The sequence below is a fragment of the Perissodus microlepis genome, chromosome 6, assembly GCF_051167445.1.
Source record: "Perissodus microlepis isolate ML-2025 ecotype Zambia chromosome 6, ASM5116744v1, whole genome shotgun sequence".
Lineage (NCBI taxonomy): Eukaryota > Metazoa > Chordata > Actinopteri > Cichliformes > Cichlidae > Perissodus > Perissodus microlepis.
In genome coordinates, this window is record NC_140466.1 from 2,409,629 (window position 1) to 2,422,609 (window position 12,981).

Consider the following 12,981-nt stretch of genomic DNA (forward strand, 5'->3'; position numbering starts at 1 on the left):
GAGGGTCCAAAAGTTAACAAACTAATCACAACTTTTCCAAGATTACAGATTTAAGTAGCGAAACTATCTTCAGTATATTCTTACTGTTTTCAAGAAAAAACAATAATGGATACAAATTATGAATCATAAGAATTGAACAACATGACTTTTGCATAGAGGGCAGTCTTTTCTGTTTCACGTGTGTTAAAAATGTTACCTCTGCCTGCATCACTCACATTGTCGTGGCTTCTGTTTTTTCATCTCTTCAGTGCAGCTCTTCCCTGTAAAGCAGCCACATTGCAAAACTCATTTCAGTAAACGTGTTTGTCTATAGCTTGAAGAAACGCTGCTGTGCTGTGTTTCAGGGGGACTCGCTGCGGACCAACATCCAGCTGGATTTTGGTGACGGCACAGCAGTTTCATACTCCAATCTGAGCTGGACCGAGGAAGGGATCAAGCACGTCTACAAGTCTGCCGGAATATTCCGTGTCACGGCGTTTGCAGAGAACACGCTCGGTTACGACACCACGACACTCTACCTGCACGTCACATGTAAGTGTCCACGCTGTCACAAACACAACGCGTGCTGTTGCTTTCAACTGAAAACCTCTCTGAGAAGATGACTGCTGCTGTTCACTCTCTGTTTCACCGTTGCGGTCGACATAAGAGACAAAACTGTCGATGCCGTCATCTGAGTCAACTTTTAGTTTGCACTCAAAGCAGTTAACTTAGTGCCCAGAAGCAGAGTGTTAGTAGACTTTTAATACTTTGTTTGCTTTTCAGGCCACAAAGCATTACTGATAAACACAGATGTGTATGACTACGTCCATGAACATCAGTTAATGATGCGTTTCCTGTCTGTATACAGTGTGTTAAGATAGGAGAATGTTTATAATGTAGAAACAGAATGAGACTTTACAAACTGAACGGTCTGTAAAATCTCATTTTAAAAGCTCTGTTTTATTCTGACCCAGACGTGCTCATATTTAGTCATTGTTATTGATTTGGTACAATGCACACACATACCCACTAAAGTTGTGTTAGGTAAGATGATAAAATATTCAGATTTCACCCTCCAGCATGAACAGTAAGGTTGAAAGAAGGTTACACCAGGATATAGCAAAGAGTTGTTAAAGATGGGTGTAAGAGCCAATTAAAGGTCAGTTCATTGGCACTGGTAAAGGGGTTAAAAAGAGAAATGTACATTTTTGTTGTTAAGAATATAATTTTATGTAAATTCACAAATACTGTTATGTTAAAAGAATATAGAAATGTGAAATTCTAATGTGCTTTTTGGTATTTTGGGCTTCCGGCACACTGTAAATATGTGCTTACGTAGTTGAGGAGTCAGAAGCAACACAGGTTTCTGACCGAGTCCCGCCATGCTAATTTAAACCTTCATTAAACATCTCTTTTGAAAGAAAAGTACCCGGTCTTGCTCGTGTTTCAAATGCCTGTTGCTGGACTGACTTCTAAAGGTGGTACAGAAGAGTGAAACAGAGCCAGACGGGCCCGTCATACTAGCTTAACCCTGTAAGATCCAACCCATCAAATAATAGCCAGAAAATTTAGATTTTTTGGAACTGAGATGTTTTCTGAGATGTATTTTCATTATGTATTTATTATATCTTTTTTGTATCACATTTGATACATTGGGCATTTTTGGCAACTTTTTTGTTAACAACAATGTTAATTTTAGACCAAACAAAGAGTTTTGTCAATAACATTTTGAAATTATGGAAGGTATTGATCAGAGAGATAGAGGTCTCAGAAACTCATGTATCAAATATGATACAAAGGACATTATAGGGTTAAGAAGAGAGGTGATGATTAGTGAGCAGCAATCCAACTTCCTGCTGAGAAACAGCACTGCAGATGCAATGTTTGTTTCGAGAGTGTCGATGAACAAATGTAGATGACGTCAGAAGAGCCTCACTGTGTATTTGGAGATCAAGAGAAAGCGTATGATAGGGTGCCAAGAGAGAAACTGTGGTACTGCATGAATACGTCAGGAGCAAAGCGCAGAGTATGTGAAGGGGTGTAGTACATGTATGAGAACAGAGGGATGGTGGTGAGGTGTGCAGTGAGTGACAGATGGGTTCAAAGTAGGGGTGGGATTACATCAGGGATGCTCTGAGCCCTGCTTGTTTGCAGTGGGGATGGACAGGCTGACAGATGAGGTCAGGCAGGAGTCTCTGTGGACTCTGATGTTTGCCAAAGACATTGTGATCTGTAGGGAGAGTAGGGAGCCTGAAGAGGTGGAGGTATGCTCTGGAGAAAAGAGGAATTAAAGGCTGTAGATGCAAGACAGAATAATTCAATTTGATTTGCAAGTCCAAAGACATAAATTGCCACTAGGTGTGAATGTGCGAGTGAATGTGAGCGCGAATGGTTGTCTGTCCCTGTGTGTTGGCCCTGCAACAGACTGGCGACCTGTCCAGGGTGTACCCCGCCTCTCGCCCTATGACAGCTGGGATAGGCTCCAGCGCCCCCCGCGACCCTGAAAAGGATAAGCGGAAGCCACTGGATGGATGGATTTTCAAGTCAATTTGGTTTTATTTATATAACGCCAAATAAGGACAACAGTCACCTCAATGTGATATGTGAGAATGTACATGTGTGAGAATGATAGGGAGACAACTGCAACAGTAGAGATGGATGACTGTCGAAAGCAACGGACAGGAGAGAGGTGAAGAAGAGAGTGCAGACAGGGTGGAGTGGGTGGAGACGAGTGAGAGGAAGGATATCAGAAAAGAATGAAAGGGAAGGTTTACCAGATGATAGTATGACCTGCCATCAGTCAGTATGGTTTAGAGATGGTAGCACTGGGAAAAACATGGGAGGCTGAGATGGAGAGATGAGATGGTTTGGACATGTGCAGAGCTGGGATTGTGGATATAATGGACAAAAATGTTGAATTTGGGCAGGAGAAATAGAGGGAAACCACAGAGAAGATTCAGGGATGTAGCGAAGGAGGCTTTAGAGGGTTGGTGTGACAGAGGAGGATGCTGGGATAGGGTGTGATGGAGGAAGAGGATCTGCTGTGGTGAGCAGCAAGAAGAAGAAGTTTGTTTTTCCTTTAATTATTTAGACAAAAGAGTGGATCGCCTGGATATCACCCACCCAGCCAACATTAGCTTTGCTACTTAAGGCCAGAATACTTTCTGAAGACATGAAGACGTTTGTGTCAGAGTCAGTAATGTTGGGACATGACTGTTGGTTCATATAAATGATGTAGTGTTGCTCACTATTTATACTGGAGATGGAAGAGAGGCCTTCAGGCAATAGAAGGGATTTTTGTAGAAAGTCGCTGCTACCTGTCTTCAAATAAATGAGAGAAAGCCTTTAGATGGATGGTCAGATGCAGTCCTTTTGGACATCAGCAATAAAAAAACATTAAATGAAATTAAGTCACTTAATGCATTTTTTTGATCAGCAGTAAAATGTTTTTTTAAATGTATATTTCACGGTACTTAGCTCCAGGTGGTAAATACGTTCACCTGAGCGGCAACCACACTGTTGATCCACGCTAAACTCATTTGAAGTGAGCTGTGCTGACCTATACAGGGTTTGTAATACAGCAGCTGTGATAAACAAGTTTTGGGAAAAAGGTCATAATAAACTTGCTTATGCAAGGTTTTACTGTGAGAAACAAACAGAGAAGTGAGCCTTTAAGGCCACTGCAGCTAATAGGCAGTTATCTGAGGGTACGGCATCACAACAATGGATTATTTTTAAAGTGGAGCAGGTTTTACGCAGCAGCACAAATAACAAATTACTGGATCGTCATGCCTTCTAGCTTCTGTTCAGACAGCAACAAAACAGTGTATCACTTTAACTTTCCATGGAAATTATTCAAGCTGCTTTCTGTAAGTGTTGAATTGTCTCTCTGTTATTTTTGCTGATTTTTTTCAGTCAATTTTAATTTAACGTCTTAAGTCAGCCAGCCTGCGCTGTATGTATATATTTCTGACAGGAATAATTTCAGCTGGATTTATTTCACAGTGTAGGTGATGCTTTCAGGGAGAAACGCCAAAAACTACTACAAACGATTTCTCAGCCGAGCATATTTAATACCAAACGATTCTCTCACCTTCTCTCATTCATACAAAGATACAGTACACACACACACACACACACACACACATGCAGCATCTGAAGTTGGGGATAAAGATTAGTTCTGCTTAAAGAGGATGAGTGCTAATAGAAGCCTCGGAGAAATGAGCACTACACGAACCTTTCGTTGGAGTTTTTCCATAAAAATAGTGTATTACATTTGTCCATGGCAGGAAACTTCATCTCTACGATTAGTGTAAACCATCCCAGACCCCTGTCAGGTCCCATTAGGTTCTTAGTGGGGAGGTTTGCAGTATTACCCAGAAGGTATTATGTCAAAAAATTCATGATGGTGTCAACATTTTTGGGAGTTTTTTGCTCGTCAGCACTAGTATCAGAGTGAAATGGTTCCGTTTTCTGTCAAACAATAATGTTACATATGTGCAAAAAATAGCTAAACTATCTGTTTGCCTGCTATATGTTTTATCTACATTTTCACAGACAGTAGCTGTCACCTGAAGTTTGCTCCTGTCACGTTACACCAGAATAAATATCTCAGAGTTGATGACATGAGACATTGGGAGTAGAGCTTATTCCTTCATGGAAAATTCAGGTCAGATGAATGAGTACTAGCACTGAAAATATATATATAGTGTTAACTTATTAAAAGAAACCAGCAAACGTCCACTCCTGTTTTTTAAAAAATAAAAAGAAGGGTTTGTATTTAAAGATATTCACTTTTCTGGCTCAGCTGCAGTTTTGTTGAACTCTGACTGCTTCACACTGTGATGATTGGTCAGAAATGTAAAATGCAGGAAGAAAAGATTCTTTTGTCCAAACTACCCAAGTAAACATGTCAGTTGTGTCTCTTAATAGTCACACAGCTTGATGGAAGCAGGCAGTGTGTGTAGCTACAGGTTAAATCCTCCAAATCACTCCACAGATCTTTTTAAGATTTAAGCTAATTAAGAAAAGTCACAAAGTGTGGTTTTGACATTTTCAAAACTTTGCCTTTATGCTTTGTAGATTAGAGATTAGATAAAACTTTATTAATCCCTCAGGTGGATTCCTCCGGGAAATTCGTTACGGGCAATTGCAAACAGCAAAACTTACATTACAAGTGCTAGCACATGGTCCACTTTGGTGGGGTTCCAGTTTGTCACGTACCTCCCAGTCTTGGTAATTTGGCACGCTCAGCTGGGTTCAAACGCACAGGCAGCCTTTACAGTGCAGGAGGACGGACATTACACAGGAGAAGATGAATGGAACAGCTGAAAAAGATGAGGCATTGTTCAGAGAAACCTCAGCAATCATTTTGTCACCGGGGCGCTTCTTCCTATCGCAGCGCTAAGACAGTGATCTTTACTGAGTCGCTCTCATTTAGAGGACGACTGCAGCGAGTCAAGCCTTCGTTAAAGCGTTAGTATAAATGTTTACTGTGTTGATGTCATAGTTCACATGAATATCAGTCTCAACGTTAGTTTAACCTGCTTTTTGGAGTAGACCCAGGTGGACCTTCACTATAATAATTTATAGTGTACATAAATATAAATGAGTGTTATCCAACTGGGCATCTTTGGATCATTAGAGTTCTGTCTGTGATGCTCCTTAGCTTATAATATAAAGTGCCTTGAGATGTCTGTTGTTGTTCCATATAAATAAAACTGAATTTTCTGTTAGATGATTATAAAGAAGTGCATAAAGTGGATTTTGTGGTGTGGAGATAATAAAGAACAAAAAAACAGATCTGTTTAATTCAACTTATCAGTTTATCAAACCATAATGTGCAGAAATGCAAACTCTATTTAAAACCCTTGTTTTGCCACAGAGAAAGCAATTACTTCTGTCAACTGTTTAAAAACACAGCACAGCAGGCAGAAAGAAAACTCTTCCATTTGCTGATTATTTTCTCTCCAAAATACAAGGCTGGAATAATTTAAAACAAACATGCACCCAACTTAGTATAGTCATTATTAAGAAATGTACCGTCACAACTCGGATGAAGAAATAAAGATGAATATGAATGAGAACAAGATCAGACGAACATACAGTGTTTCATCTTCTGCCATCGCAGTGTGTGCATTGTTATAACAGGCCGCCATATACGTCTTACCTATTAGGCAGTCTCATTACACCTGCCAGCAGACTCGCACAGCCTAATTGGGAAGGTCTGTCTGACATGCATCGCAGTGATAGCAGTATAGAATTAGGCAATAAACTGCAGGGGGGGCTTCTATTACTTAGAAGCTGTTACATCATTTGATTGTCACACTGATAGATGTGACAATTATCTTGTTTCAAGTGACATAAAAAGTCGCCGACTGTTTAACTGTCCTCATAAAGATAAACTTTCTCAGTAATGTTGGATTGAGTTGCATCAACATTTTAGAGGATTTTCATCCATCACGTCGTAGTAACGGACACTCGGCTGCACCTTGTTCCTCACTATGAGTTTATATGATATTTCTTTTCACAGTGTTTGCATTTATCCATTTTTCTTAACCCACTTATTCTGTCCAGAGTTTGGGGGGCTGGGATGGGAGTGTGTCTTTACCCAAACTGCACCAGACATGTAGAGAAACAGAGACAGATGTATTCACCTCAGGTGCAGATCTTTGAACTGTGGGAGGAAACCCGAGCGCACTGAACAAGCTTCGCACCCCATGTACCGCCAACTGCCTTTTTTGTATTTGAGTGAAAAGCACGATCTGAAGTCTGCCTCATTAACTGAATCCGTGTACGATATCAACCCGTCTGTCCTGTTTCTTTCTTAGGTCCGGTGGAGCATGTCCAACTTCTTGCTCCCTTTGTGGTCATAAGAAACAAGGAAGTGAACATCACAGCGGTGGTCTTACCCAGCCACTCACGCGCAGTCACTTACTTCTGGTGGTTAGGAAACAATACTGAGGTAACGTCTGCAAAGAAAGACTCATTAAAGACATTTTCATTGAAATTTCTGTGGCTTGCGATTTAGATTTTAGTTGTTATTTTTTTAAGCTGTATAGTAAGTGCTGCTGTTAGTAGACTGCTTAATATAAATGCTCTTATCTGTGCTTGAGAAGTGTTTTTAATGTTTAAGAAGAACAAAGCAACAAAAGAGAGATCCAGAGCCAAGTCCTCAAAAATGATAGAACATGTCTCATGTGCTTAGAGCACGCTCAGGTTAACATTTAGCTGAAAGGTCGTCTCGTGTCTTAATCACATAGTGATGCTTGGTCAGGATCTCTCGGCATCACATTTTTACACTCGTTATGTGTTAAAAAGCCAATTAGTATGATTTTTGATTGGACAGGGCAGATTGACAGGCTTAATACAGAGCTAATAAACTTGTGTAGGACCTCAAGTTTGATGCTTGTATTATAGAAATTACTATGATATTACTTACTGAATCAGAACCAAGACTCACACGTTTGTCCGGTTGTTAAGTGATGATGATGAACCCTGCTTCCGGGTCCAAACTACTCTGTGTTTATTGAGGCTGTTGTGTTTCTAACAGGTTTTAATGTTTTGTATCTTGTTCTATTTAATCTGAACAAGAACCTAAAAACAGTCCGTGATCACTGTCGGCCTCTCTGAGTTTTGTTTTTGATTGAATCTTTATTTTGAACATGTTGAAAAAGTACAACAACATAGAATTAAAACGAGACAAACAAACAAAGCAAAACGAAAGGAAAATGAGCAACCGCAACTACAAATAACTTTCATGTTCAAAAAGGAGCAGGAAGAAGCATGAGCTTATTTAATCCCACCCCCTTTTCCACTATCTAGTAATCAACAGAATACAGAAATCCTCCTTACAATTACATTATATGTTACGTGTATTTAAAAAAAAATAATAATAATAATTATATGTATATCTATCTTTCTATCTATCCATATATATATACATATATATACACATACACACATATACTCATTATCAATAACCCCAGTAACACCTCAAAGGATACACAACCTACAGATATATACACCCATACCAAAATACACGTGCACCCGCACACACATGAAAATATTGGACAAGAACAGCCTATCAAATCTCTACCTCGTCCCTGTACCCTGAAAAAAACGTCTCCTTAAACTGCTGTTTAAACTGCGCCATGCTTGGAGATTGCTTCATATCTTTACTTAGTCTGTTCCACAGCTTCACTCCACACACAGAGATGCAAAAACCTTTTAATGTTGTACAGATACAAGGATGTTTTAAATTTAATTCCCCCCTCAAATTGTATCCCCGTTCCCTTTTAGAAAACATTTTTAGAATATTGTCAGGAAGCAGGTTATTTATTGCTTTATATATAATTTGTGCAGTGAGAAAATAAACCAGATCTGTGAATTTTTGAATTTTTGATTTTAAGAATAGTGGATTTGTATGATCTCTGTAACCAGTTTTATGGATTATCCTTATGGCCCTTTTTTGTAATATAAAGATTGATGATAGCGAACATTTGTAAGTATTGCCCCAAACCTCTGCACAGTAATGCACGTACGGTGCAATCAGGGAACAATAGAGAATGTGTTTTACTTTACTCAAGATTGAAACACTTCTTGCAATTTTGTTATGTATATGATTTATATGAGACTTCCAGTTTAATTTATCATCTATAATCACACCAAGAAACTTATGTTCAAGTACTCTTTCAATTTCCACACCATCTATATGAATCTGCACTTGTGCATTTCTAAGGGAATTCCTAAATAAGACTATTTTAGTTTTACTTAGATTTAGCGATAGTTTGTTCCTGTTAAACTATTTTTTAATTTTGCACATTTCTGAAGTAATTGTATCGAGCAACTACTTTAGATTCCGACTAGAACAAAAAATATTTGTGTTGTCTGCAAATAATACTAATTTTAATATATCAGATGCCTTGTAAATATAATTTATCTAAATAATAAATTTTGGACCCAGTACAGAGCCTTGTGGAACACCACAAGCAATGTCCAAGCATGATGATGAATGGACACCCAGCTTCACAAATTGTTTCCTGTCACTTAAATAGTTTTTCACCCAGTGCAGTACAACCCCCCTTATCCCATATCGTTCCAGTTTATTAATTAATATGTCATGATTGATTGTGTCGAATGCTTTTTTGAGATCCAAAAATAGTCCAGCTGCATATTGTTTCTGATCTATAGCATTTATAATATCTTCAATTGATTCGATTAATGCCAGTGATGTTGATCTTTTTGATCGGAATCCATATTGACTGTCAGAGAGTAATTTATGTTTATCTAAGAATTTGTCTAATCGTTTATTAAACAGGTTTTCTAGGATTTTGGAGAATTGTGGAAGTAAAGAAACAGGCCTGTAATTTGTGAAGTGGTGTCTATCCCCAGTTTTGTACCACGGCACAACTTTAGGTATTTCTATTTATTATTAGTTTTATTACCACTCTTCATTTTAAAGCTCAGTTTTTAAAACCTTACGATGTAACTACAGCCCAGCACATGCAGCAGTACATTAATGACTAACCTCGTATTGTGGATGGATTATCTCAGTTGTTCTCCTGACTGAAGTTTGGTTCGTTTACAGCATCCTGTGATTGCATTTGTCGCTAACCATCAGGAACCTTCACGTTAAATTTTATCGAGTGGAAAAAAGTTAGCGTTCATCCTTCAGCTTCACTGTGTTTATGGTATGCTAACACAGCTGTATAGCTAGCAATCACGTAGCACATTATTATATACCAGCTAGCCCAACTTCAGTAACCCTACAAACACCACTGCTGTTTAGTTGTCTGTCTCCATTTATGTTGGAAGTGCTAGCAAAGCTGTACGTTTTCATTGTTCAAGAATCCATCAGTCACAACATGCTATATCATGTTTAGGTGGAAACTAGCGAGCTAACTCCCTGCTAACTTCAAACTCCATTAAACTTAATAAATCCTGTTTTCAGGGGTGCCTGCATGTTAAACTTTATAGTTACACCTGGTAAAGCAGCCACACTGATCATTTTATTAAAGAATTTAGACAGTTTTTAACTCTCAGTGATGCTGCAGTGTTCATTTGACTTTGGGACCTGGAGCAGAGTTTGGACCCGGAAGCGGCTAATGACGTCAGACTTAAAGACCAGATTCCTCTTCCATATCTGTTGTGATGTGGCCATGGTAACAATTGCTGGAGTTGTTAGAGTATATGTATTTCACTGATTCTGTTTGGATCTGCTTTTTTGTTTTGTTTTTTAAAGCAGAAACAACACTTTTAAGCTACTACCGAAACTATCACTATAATTTTAGTCATCTTCTGTTTGGTAGGGCCTAAACTCTCACTGTCTATACTTATAAATGAGTACCTGTTACAGTTTTTATAACATACTACTTCATGTTCCTCCTCATGAGGGATTTTGGTGTCAAGGTGTGCAGTTTCACCAATGTTACACGTTGAACTTGGAAAGAAATTGGGACATTATTTCTATGTTTACCTGTAACTTAAAAACTGTGCTTGCAGCCGGTGATAACTTTGGATGGAAGCATCTCGCACACCTTTCAGAGTGAGGGAATGTACACCATAACTGTTCAGGTGGCTGCCAGCAACACCATCTTGCAGGACACTAAGACTATAGCAGTCAAAGGTCAGTATTTGTTAACTGTGCTCCCGGAGCTGGTAACAACACATAACTGCAGTTTAATGGGAGGCAGTTAAATACTTTTTATTTAAGTCCTCCAATTTTACTGTTTTCTTTTATTTTTACCCTGTATAAGATGTAAAACAGCTCCTACTTGACTAAAATATATCACATTACTGCTAGAACCTCTAAAGAATATGTCTTCATTTAAAATGAAGTGATCCAGCAGCAAGTATCTGCAAAATGCAATGATTTATTACCAGGGAATGGGTTGGCGTAAAGCTGTGACATTTTCTAATTATCTAGAAGTGCATCTGGTACATTTAGCCAAAGGGAAGTGCGGGGGATATGAGAAAGCCTCTTCTTTTCATCAAGTGTTAACTACCTGAAACTCGACTTGAGCAAAATGACAGTTGGCACAGCTCACTGAGAATAATGCCTTCAGATGGGAGTGAATTAATGGCTGATTCTCCCCCGACTCTCCTCGACAGAATTCTTCAAATCTCTACTTTTATCTTTCTCCCCTAATCTGGACGAGTTCAACCCTGACATACCCGAGTGGAGGCAGGATGTGGGGAGAGTAATTAAGAAGGCTCTGCTCCAAGTGAGTGATTTTCATTTTCTCTCTGCTTCCTTCTCTCTTCCTTCCCTTCCATCCTTCCATTTCTCCATCTTGAGATTCTTTCCATTCCATCGTTTTTTCTTTACTCCTACTTTCTGTCTCATCCTGCTATTTCTCAATTATTTCATATACCCCTTTGCGGTCCAATACTCTGGGCTCACTGGTGCAGCGAGAGAACGCCCTCGGCCACCCCGTGATTCATCATCAGACAGTTGTGAAGACGACTCTGCTTTCCTTCTCTCCCGAGACACCTTCACGAGCGCCGATTTCTTAATTTTAAAGTCAGAAAATGAACTTCAAGCCTAGGAGACCAAGGAGTGACGATACCTGTCACTGTGGCTAATGTGTGTTTGTGTGTGCGCACTTGATCGTAGGAGGTGTGCGAGTGTGTGTGTGGGAAGCTCACCCATCACTGCTAAGTGCTACTCATCTCCCCATTCACAGCTCATGAATAGAGTGCTGCATTTTTTTGCTGTGCTCTTAGCCATCTTAACAGCGTATCGAGCATTTGGAGCTGCAGGTGGGAGCCTTTGGAGGAAGGTTTAAAGTGGTTCAAGGGGAGCTCGTGTGTAACCCGGATAACCCCAGAGTCAGACCTGTGTTTGCGAGCTGATTGTTTTAGCGTTCGCTGTGAATTTTGTGCCGCTTCGCTTCAAGTAATTTGCCTTAAAAGTGATTTTTAGCTTTTCTTCATCATGTTGTTTATTAGCAATAACAAGACTCCACTAAAGCAGTTAAGGCTGAACTGATATTAACGATCCTGCGGACAGACTTGTATGAGGTGGCGTAAGGGACATTATTACTGAAACGCTCTCACACACACTACTGAAATTTTAGCTCTCACACACACTACTGAAACGCTCTCACACACACTACTGAAACGCTCTCACACACACTACTGAAACGCTCTCACACACACTACTGAAATTTTAGCTCTCACGCACACAACTGAAACGCTCTCACACACACTAATGAAACGCTCTCACACACACTACTGAAATTTTAGCTCTCACACACACTACTGAAACGCTCTCACGCACACAACTGAAACGCTCTCACACACACTACTGAAATTTTAGCTCTCACACACACTAATGAAACGCTCTCACGCACACTACTGAAATTTTAGCTCTCACACACACTAATGAAACGCTCTCACGCACACAACTGAAACGCTCTCATGCACACTACTGAAACACTCTCACGCACACAACTGAAACGCTCTCACGCACACAACTGAAACGCTCTCACGCACACTACTGAAACGCTCTCACGCACACTACTGAAACGCTCTCACGCACACAACTGAAACGCTCTCACGCACACTACTGAAACGCTCTCACGCACACTACTGAAACGCTCTCACGCACACAACTGAAACGCTCTCACGCACACTACTGAAACGCTCTCACGCACACTACTGAAACGCTCTCACGCACACTACTGAAACGCTCTCACGCACACTACTGAAACGCTCTCACGCACACAACTGAAACGCTCTCACGCACACTACTGAAACGCTCTCACGCACACTACTGAAACGCTCTCACGCACACAACTGAAACGCTCTCACGCACACTACTGAAATTTTAGCTCTCACGCACACTACTGAAACGCTCTCACGCACACTACTGAAACGCTCTCACACACACTACTGAAACGCTCTCACACACACTACTGAAATTTTAGCTCTCACGCACACTACTGAAACGCTCTCACGCACACTACTGAAACGCTCTCACGCACACTACTGAAATTT

At 40.0% G+C, this 12,981-nt stretch overlaps 1 protein-coding gene across 1 annotated transcript in view; it reads left to right on the forward strand.

Annotated features, from left to right (window-relative positions):
• The window catches only part of sorcs3a (sortilin related VPS10 domain containing receptor 3a), a 258,449-nt gene that overhangs the window by 201,703 nt on the left and 43,765 nt on the right, over window positions 1-12,981 (forward strand). The window contains exons 19-22 of the mRNA XM_084930166.1: window positions 345-531; window positions 6,810-6,943; window positions 10,483-10,606; window positions 11,092-11,204. Of these exons, the coding sequence (XP_084786292.1) occupies window positions 345-531; window positions 6,810-6,943; window positions 10,483-10,606; window positions 11,092-11,204 (558 nt within the window). The remainder of the gene's footprint in view (window positions 1-344; window positions 532-6,809; window positions 6,944-10,482; window positions 10,607-11,091; window positions 11,205-12,981) is intronic.